The sequence below is a fragment of the Ochotona princeps genome, chromosome 3 (genome assembly GCF_030435755.1).
Source record: "Ochotona princeps isolate mOchPri1 chromosome 3, mOchPri1.hap1, whole genome shotgun sequence".
NCBI classification, from domain to species: Eukaryota; Metazoa; Chordata; class Mammalia; order Lagomorpha; family Ochotonidae; genus Ochotona; species Ochotona princeps.
In genome coordinates this window covers 106,849,518-106,859,149 of record NC_080834.1, presented here as the reverse complement: position 1 = coordinate 106,859,149, position 9,632 = coordinate 106,849,518, and the positions used below count along the sequence as shown (strand labels likewise).

At 49.1% G+C, this 9,632-nt stretch overlaps 1 protein-coding gene across 1 annotated transcript in view; it reads left to right on the top strand.

Moving 5' to 3' along the window:
• Positions 1-6,841: 6,841 nt before the first annotated feature.
• Positions 6,842-9,632, top strand: part of USP13 (ubiquitin specific peptidase 13) — a 116,597-nt gene continuing 113,806 nt past the window's right edge. Inside the window, exon 1 of the mRNA XM_004591272.3 lies at positions 6,842-7,286. Coding sequence (XP_004591329.1) covers positions 7,119-7,286 — 168 coding nt within the window. The 5' untranslated portion in view covers positions 6,842-7,118. The remainder of the gene's footprint in view (positions 7,287-9,632) is intronic.

The window sequence follows — 9,632 nt, the reverse complement described above, 5'->3', positions numbered from 1 at the left end:
GGGTGCTGGGGTCTAGCCCAGTTAGGCACATCCCATACCCAGCCCACACCTATGCCAAGGGATCCTGAAGCCATTTCCAGACCAGACCGCAGCCCCCATCCTGGAATTTGCACTCACCAATGGGAATCACACCCCAGCCAGGGTGTCCCCTTTGCACCCCTACCAGGCCAGTTCCCATGCACAGATCTCATGCATGCCAGTGGTTGCTCTGACTTGCCCTGGCATAACCCTTCATCTGTCTTAGCCTTTGCCTTTGGATGCTGTAGCCTAACCTAGCCAGCACCCCCAATTTCAATTCTAGCTGGTGAGTGCTGCAACTTGGCCCTGCTCAGTCTGCTCCCATCCCTGGCTCATGTAAACCAGCAGGTGTGATACCCTAGCCTGTCATGACCTGCACTGCAGCCTGGTTCTGCACTTGCCAGTGGGATAAGGCTTGCTTGGCCCCGCCTGGTTCTCCCCCTTCCAAAACCAACCCACACACTTGCCAATGGATGCAGCTACCTTGCCCAGCTTGCCTGATCCCTATGTCTGGACCACATGCTCACCAGTGGTAGCTATGGCCCCATAGGGGAGTTTCCCAGGTTCCCATCCTCAACCAACTCCCAGAGCCAGATCTCACGTGCGCCAGGTGCTAGGAACGTGCCCGGCATAGCCAGCCCCTCCATCTTGACCTTTGAGCTGGTGGATTTTGTGTGCTGGCCCGCCCTACATTCTGTTTTGGGATGCACATGCAGGTGCTGCAGCTTGGACCTGCCTAGTCATTTCTTGACTCCAATACCTGTGAGTGTTGGTGGGTTCCATGTTCACACCTAGCTCAGCCAGTCACCACCCCAACTCTTGAGCTAACCAGCAGGACTTGTACTTCCACAGGGTTGGGCCCACTTATCCCCTGTGGAATCTACTCCCGGACCTGGTTCTCTCGCTTACTGGTTAGCGTCATGGCCCTACTTGATGTGAACTGTCCCCTGTTCCAACACTCAGTCAGGTACTGGGGTCTAGCTCTGCTAGACGGGCGCCCAGCCATACCTTTCATGTGGGGTGGTGGTCAGCAATGCTCTGCACTAACAAGCCCATCTCAGGACATCCATGTGGGCTGGTGAATCAGTCTGACCCACACAGATCTTCCAGTTTCTCCCCTCCACACCACCAGGTCTCAGTCCCTTCGTCTACCTGCAAGTACAGTGGCCCTGTTGTTGGGTGTCCCTCAGGATTCATTCATCACCTACACATACAGTGGCCTTCTCCATGGATGTCCCTAGGCAGTAATTTGTCACTCCCAAGTCCCCAGAGCTCATTGGCATGGGGCCAGCAGGCAGAGCCTGGCTCCCGTTGGCACTTGGCTGGCCAAGGCAAGATGGCCCTAGCTGCTCAGAAGCAGCCAGGCTAGGCCACATCCCCCTCACCCTGAGCAGCCAGAAGTGGCTGATGGTATGATGGGTCCCATTTGCATACCCAGCCCTCCATCGGTGTAATGAATATTCTTATACCACATAAGTTTTGTGGCTATGTAGAAATCTGTCAAACAGAAAATGCCATACATTTTAAAATCCATAACTATTGTTCTATATGTAATAACCAGTGCTTCTTGCAGAGGTAGTCTAGCATGATAAAATAAGGTATAGATATATCTCTACAACAAGCTGTCACCACATGTGGCTTTATGAAATCATTGCACATTATTGGAAGACATATGAGGTCAAAAGTTACTTCATTAATTGAAATAATTAAGATATCTGTTTTTCTTTGTAAAATTCTCCTAGTTCCCCCTTTTGGCATTAATTATACTGACTAATATTCACATCATATTTTAAATGTAACCTCTGTCAGCTCTTGGAATAACATTTGTGTAGCAGTGACTTTTACCTAAAGGATACAAAGCAGACTGTAAAACATATTTATTGGGCCCGGCGGCGTGGCCTAGCGGCTAAAGTCCTCGCCTTGAACACACTGGGATCCCATATGGGCACCGGTTCTAGTCCTGGCAGCTCCACTTCCCATCCAGCTCCCTGCTTGTGGCCTAGGAAAGCAGTCGAGGACGGCCCAATGCATTGGGACCCTGCACCCGCGTGGGAGACCTGGAAGAGGTTCCTGGTTCCTGGCTTCGGATCGGCGCGCACCGGCCCGTTGCGGCTCACTTGGGAAGTGAATCATCGGACGGAAGATCTTCCTCTCTGTCTCTCCTCCTCTCTCTGTATATCTGACTTTGTAATAAAAATAAATCTTAAAAAAAAATATTTATTACAACGTCGCTGATGTGAGTCATTAATTTGATGCATATTCATGGCATATCTAAAATAAAACCATCCAAGGTGGGCAGTAGTTCACAAATACTGTTTTCATAAGGACACTGAGAAATAAAAGTAGCTTCTTTCAAAGCGTTTTCATTCTTTAGAGGTAGGTATATGCTGTGGAACCAAGACAAACAGTATTAAAAACGTCATACGGCAGTTTCCAACAATGGTACAGGCAAAGGGGCTGTGTAATTTTTAAAGATTGGTCCTTGACGGTTGGAGCATTCAGAAAAGGCTTCACGGAGAGAAACACTAGCCTTGAAAGGATTGAGACGATAGAAATGAGTGCTCAGGGCCTGGTGCAATAGCCTAGCAGTTAAAGTCCTTGCCTTGTATGCGCCGGGATCCCATATGGGTGCCGGTTCTAATTCCAGCAGCCCCATTTCCCATCCGGCATTCTGCTTGTGGTCTGGGAAAACAGTCGAGGACTGCCCAAAGCCTTGGGACCCTGCACCCCCACATGTGGGAGACCCAGAGGATACTCCGGGTTCCTGGCTTTGGATCAGCTCAGCTCCGGCCAATACAGCCGCGTGACGAGTGAATCAGAGAATGGAAGATCTTCCTCTCTGTCTCTCCTCCTCTCTGTATGCCTGACTTTCCAATAAAAATAAAATAAATCTTAAAAAAAAAAAAAAGAAATGAGTGCTCAGAGCTTTCAGCTAAGGCTAGGAGGTGAGTCCATATCTCCAAAGGGGACAGTTAAGGTGAGGTGAATGGAAGTGTAGGAGGAGGAGGAGGTAGATTCTGAAAGATGAGGAGTGCCGTATGGTAGAGGCCATCCGAGCCCAGGCTCCACCCTGGACCTCAAGGAAGGCATCTGTGACATGGCAGTCCAGCCAGTTTGATGTGAGTGACAAAGGCGGTTCTTAGCTCTGAGATAGCTCTGTGGCAAGGCTTTATATTTATACAAGAAGCTAAAATTGTTTACTCAGTATCACACTTTAAAAAAATGACTCCTTTAGTTGAGCCATGTTGTTTGAAAGGCAGATTTACAAAGAGAGGAAAGAGAGAGGCACACATCTTCCATTGGCTGGTTCATTCCTCTAATGGTTGCAGTAGCTGGAGTTGAGCCATTCAGAAGCCAGGAGCCTCTTCGTGGTCTCCCACATGGGTGCAGTGGGCCATGTTCTGGTTTAACCCGCTGTACCACAACACTGGTCCTTCATATCACTCTTAATTTTGTTCATTAGAGGAGACTTATATACAGCAAACTGGCCTAGTAGTATAGTATACTGCAGTGACAAATTCATGTGTTGAATTTGTACAATTAAGTTTGAAGGCTCCAGTAATTAAACTAGACTTTTCTGTCTAAAGTAACACAATTAAGCCATTATCTGGAAACAGTGAAGTTTCTTCTATTAATATTTTTATCGTGATAATTTTTTATATTGTGAAACAAAGCTAAGATCATTGGAGACATTTTGAAAAGAAAGATCAAGTCCAGTAACTAAGTCCCAAAGGTAACTTTTTCAATTTACATGTCTTTTCAGTCCTAGCCAAAAGTATATTTATTTTTGCCCTGATGTGATAGCATTGTATGAGCACTCGATCTTGCATGTAATATCATAAAGATTTAAATATTTTTTTAGATTTATTTCGTTGAAAGAATTATATAGAGCAAAAGACACAGCCACACATGTCGCTCATCCCTACACACATACACACACAAATAGAAAGACAGAGAGAGAGCTCTTCCATCCATTGGTTGATTCTGCAAATAGCCATAGTGGCCAGAGCTGTGTTGGTCCAAAGCCAGAAGCCAGGAACTTGTTCTGGGACTCCCATGTGAGTGCAGGAGCTCAAATAAGTACTTGGGTCACCCTCCACTGCTTTCCCTGGTGCATTAGCAGGGAGCTGGATCAGAAGTGGAACAACTGAGACTCTAATTGTGCCCATATGAGATGTTGGTGTCCCAGGCAGTGGCTTTACCTACTATGCCACAAAGCCAGCCCCTAAATAAGCACTTTCATAATGATTGTTCTAAGAGTTGTATAAGCATCTTTGAGTAGACACATGAAATTACATCATCACTCCCTGTTTTTATGATTTCCATTTTTCTGGTTTCCATCTGGTACATTCTTGGTATTCTGATGTGCAGAGATGGAATTCAGGAGTCGTATTTCTCCATGGAGGCCACAGATGAGACCTGTGGTGACTGAAGCCCCCAGATTAGCACCTCTGGCTGCAGGAAGCATCCTTGACTGACTACAGCTTCTGTTTCTATTGCTGGTGCCTGAGCTTGGAGTGTTTTACAGTGGCTTCTGACTTGTACAGAAAGGTAAAGAGCAGTAGTAAGTTCCCCACCAAGCTCAGGCTTCCTGTTTCCTCTCCAATCATCCTGACTGCCAGCGTTTCAGGTATTCCTCTAAAGACATCTGAAGAGCAAACAGTATGCACACATACATATGCATGAATATATAAATCTTGAGAAGTGTCATTCAACATATTTATTAAGGGCACACCCAACTGGAAGGCCTGCAGCATGCAGGACGTGCCAGGGTGCCCGCTGAACAGTATTGGCCTTGCATGTATTCCTTGCTTTTATAGGCTGATCTGCTTTTTGCTCTTCTCATCCAGTAATGTTATGTGGAAACTTCCACATCATCACAGAGACATTAATTTTATTCTTTTTTGTGGGATGGTATTTAAACCAATTTTTGCAGGTGGAACTTTAATGTTTTACACTTTATTTTCATTTGTGTCTCTGTGTGTGTGTGACAGAAACAGAGAGAATTGTTTGCTCTGCTAATTTACTTTCCAAATGCCCACAGCAGTTTGGAATGGGCGATGCTGAAGTCAGGAACTCCATCAGGGTCTCTCAAGCTGTGGCAGAGACCCAAGTTCTTGTGCCGCTCAGGTACACCTTAGCAGGCAGCTGGAATCAGATGCAGATTGAGACTGGAACTCACATCTTGTATCTGAGCTCTGGTTCGATTCACAGCTGCTCTGTTTCTGACCCAGCTCCCTGTTACAGTGCCTGGGAAAGCAGGGGGTCATGGTCCAAGGGCTTGGGCCTCTGCCAGCCCTGTGTGAGGCACATGTGAATTCCTGGGTCTTGGTTTTGCTGTGGCCTCACTCGCTTTGTTGCAGACATTTGGGAATGAACCAGTGAATGGAAAATCTTTCTCTCTTTCTCTGGTACAATCTGTCACATAAGTAAAATAAAACTTTAATACGATAACCACACTGTGCTGATTGCTGGTTCCAGATGATTGGTCTTGGTCTCTTGTTACCATAAATGGAGCTTCAACAACTATCTGAATACACTTTGAATTTATCTGTGGCGTTAATCTCTAGACATGAAAGTGATGGAGAAAACAACATGCACATTAAATTTTGAGGGGTGTCAACAAATTTCTCTTGAGAGTGGGTTATGACCTTTATTTCCCTCCCAGATCGACTCAATGCATCTTTATGAACCTCGTCATGGGAAAAATCGTGCCTCATTGGCTTATTTTGCATTTAATCTAAGACTCAATGTTTTAATCGAATCAGGGTTTGATCTCTCCTCCATTTTCATCAGGTAGTGGGAGTCCTGGGTTCTGGGAATGCGTGGCATGCTGAACCTTGCTGGACACGGTAGAAGTCATGGAGGGATCTGGAGGGAAACAGCAAGATGCTGTAAGAAGGAAGACTTTAAGGACTATGTGTCTGGGAGAGGTTTACAGAAACCAGCGTTTTCATTCGTTCACTGTTTCTTGGTTTCGCTAAGCAGTGATCTGTGTGTAGCCTGGGGGAGGAGTATCTTGGGTGGCATTAGGGAACCTTAATGGCACGGAACCCATCTTGTACATGGTTTTTGCAGAAAATGAGAGTATGCTGTGAAGCATGCCTGTTTGTAAATTAACCTCCCGAGCCGACCCCATTCATTATTTATTTTGAGGAAATGAATGAGCAAGACGGGAGTAGGCATGTCTGCAAGCAAGAGCCTCAATCAGGACGCTTCTGACATTGGGACCTTTAATCACACTGGAGATACTCCGAAGATAGAGACAAATAAAAGACCTGCCCTGGGCTGCCAGAAAAAGCCTCCACACTCCTTCCCCCTCACCTTAGAAAACCTTTATCCTTGCCTACCTCCTCCCAATCCTTAATTTAGTCTCTTCTCATTGGCTCTGGATGTTTCAAAAGTGGGGAACAGGGTGTAGTGAGATAATAGAGAAACGCAGGCTGCACACAGAGATCTGTACCCTGCCTTAGGTGCAGGACTTGGACATCGAGGCCCACCCCTGTCCGATGCGGGGAAGTCGCGGCTCCTGTCCACGGCTGTTTTCAGAGCAAGCGTTTATGACCACTCCCCGGGTCCTGCTCTTTGTGTTGGCATTCTCGCAGTTGTCCCCTTGGCAGGCTGACCATTTGGGGTGGAAAACAGCGGCGGGGCCGCACGGCAGCCGCCCACCGCGAGCGTCAGCAGCGCCTCCTGGTCGTCTGCTCCGTTCGGGGTCCGGATCGGCTCTGGGTTCGTGCGCCGACGCCCCGGGGCTGCCTTCCGCCCTCACCCCCTCCCCGGCCCAGGCGCGGGCCCCCCTCCGGCGCCCCCTCCCCGGCGCGCTGCGGCTGGCGCTCCCCAGCGCCCCGCCTGACGCTGCAGCTGGGCCGGCGACTCGCCATTGGATTAAAAATAGCAGCGTCCCCCCCTCCCCAGGCCCCGGGGGCCTGCTCCCGCCCCGCGGCCCGCTCCCGCCGCTTGCCCGCTCGCCTCAGCTCCTGTCGCCCGCGCAACCCGCACGCCCGCTCGCCCGCCAGCCTGGCCGCTGGCTCGCTGGCGCCGCCGCCGCGCTCCGGCTCCGACTCCGGCTGTGGGTCGGTTCGGTGCGCGCCGCGGCCATGCAGCGCCGGGGCGCCCTGTTCAGCATGCCGGGCGGCAGCGGTGGCAGGAAGATGGCTGCAGGAGACATCGGCGAGCTGCTCGTGCCGCTCATGCCCACGATTCGCGTACCCCGCTCCGGGGACCGGGTTTACAAGAACGAGTGCGCCTTCTCCTACGACTCCCCTGTAAGTGAGGCGCCTCCGGGGTGGGTCGCCGAGCGGCGGCCTGCGGCGGCCACCGACCCACTAGGCACGTGAAGCCTGGGGTGACGATGCGCAGTGGCTGTGGGGACCACCTCCTCCTCCTCCTCCGGGCGACAGAGTTGCTGAGGGGCGCTGCAGTTGGGCGCACAGTTGGTGCGCGCCCCGAGGCCGCTGCAGCTCTGCCCCGCCAGCCTCCTGGGCTGCAGCGGCTGTGTTCCCAGCAGCCTGGCCACAACCCCGCCAGAGCCTCAAAGGTACTGGGAGTGGAGGAGCTCTGTGGCCCGAACCGCACGCGGTGGACGGTTGGGGCGTCCTCCCCGGGCGAGGGCGGAAGGCGGGAGGATGGGATAGGTTTCCCCTTTCGGGACGCACACAGCCGTTCTGTTTCTGGGACCGTTACTTTTCCCAGGAATTCCCACTCCCAGGCACTTCTGGTTTCCTCCCAGAGCTCTCCTCCGTCTCCACATCCCAATTCTTCCTATGCCCCGCTTCGCCATTAGGATGTCAGAAGAGACCTTGGGGTGCTTGCACTCGGGCAGCAGCAATGGGAGGGGGTGGGGTTCCACCCCACGATGACGGCTTTCTCAAAAAGTCTCTGTCCCCCGTTCCCCTCCTAAGTGAGTCACTGGGTCTGACGTGCACGGGCATAAATTATTAAAAGTTCATTCCCGAGTCGTGACCTCAGGGACTGCAGGGGGAAGTGAGTACGCATCCCCACCCTGCTCCCGCAGAGGATGGCGGCTGCGTTCACCTGGTTGTTGGTGAAAGTGGGAGAGGTCGGAGGAGAGTGTGTGTCCCCTTCAGGAGCCCACATGGGCTTCAAAGTGACTCAGCTGCCTGGCGTTTATCATGTCTTTTTGAGGACCAGGTTATTTTTATCCACCCACTTTAGAGCTCATGTGTCACCGGGCGGATCTGGCTGCATGGCGAGGTGCATGGTGTGGAAGGGCCGAGCAAGAGCAAGTCGCAGAACAATGGTCTAATGAGGGTTATTCACGGTGTGAAGATTCGTTGGAGGAGGAAAACAAAAACAAAAACAAAAACAAAAATAAAAACAAAAACAACCAGATGAGTGGTACATTTGCCGACCTTTCCTTGATTGCCTCACTGGTTGATGTCGGCGTGTTTCAAAGTGGTTTTGCGTGGTATAGATTAGAGTTTTAGAAATGATGTCCCCTCCTTACCACTTATCATTATCTTTTTAATGTTAGTTCCAGATCATATAGGGGAATAAAACATCTAACTTAATGCTCGTTTGTCCACTGGACTGAAATGGTGTCCTTATGGCTCAGTCTATTGTGAGTACAACGCTGAACGTGACCAGCAGCACCCATATACCCATCCCGTTAACCACAACCAGAAAAGTCCACATGGAGATTCTGTGGCCAGGGTTAGGCAGATTCTCACTGTTAGCTCTTAATGACGGAGGCGGATGATAGCCATAAAGTAAGCCGTTGACAGATGGGGGATTCCTAAGGAAAAAAAGAAAGTAATTCAAGTCTTTAAGGGATAGCACAGTGTGTAAAATGGGCAACCTTACTTTCTGCATGTTTGGTTTGGATTGTACTTCCAGTCCGGCTTACAAACGTCGTAATTTGCAATCATCACCACATCGTTTACTGTATGACAGGTGTGAAAGGAAGCTGCTTATTTTAATTCAGTGCCACACGTAATTAATAGGGGCTTACTGTGTGCCACCTGCTATTCTGGTAGCATCTTATCCAGTGTAAAGTTGTGAGTTTCTTCGTAGTACAGTAGTTCCTTTGGGAAAATTCTGATTGTTTACAAGTCTGATGAATCAGTGTTTTTCACTATCTAGGTTTCAGGGAGGAAGGCTTTGTAACAGGTTATCTTAAAATGTAGTACCTAATAATGTGGAGTCTTCCCTTTGGTACTTACCTAGTATTTCATGGTGCCAACTCTGTCCCAACTTAAACATGGTTGTAAGAACCACATGAGTAAAAATCATTGGTGTAAACGTGCCAGAAACTTTACTTCACAGTATGTTGGAGTAATCCACCATAGGGGGAGGGTGCGGGGAGGGGTGGGGAGAATCCCAGTATCTGTGAAACTGTATCACATAATACAATGTAATAAATGAATAATAAAAAAAGCAAACCATCCTTGCATTGGATACTTTAAAAGAGTACATAAAGATAGAACATAAAGGAAACATTTCAGAGAAATTACTTGAGCAAACCCGTAAAATGTGACTTATTTAGAAGTTCATTTATTTGATTGAAAGAGTTACAGAGAGACAAAGAGAAAGAGAGCGCACGAGAGAAATCAATTTTTCATTTGCTGGTTTACTGCCCCGATGGCTGTAAC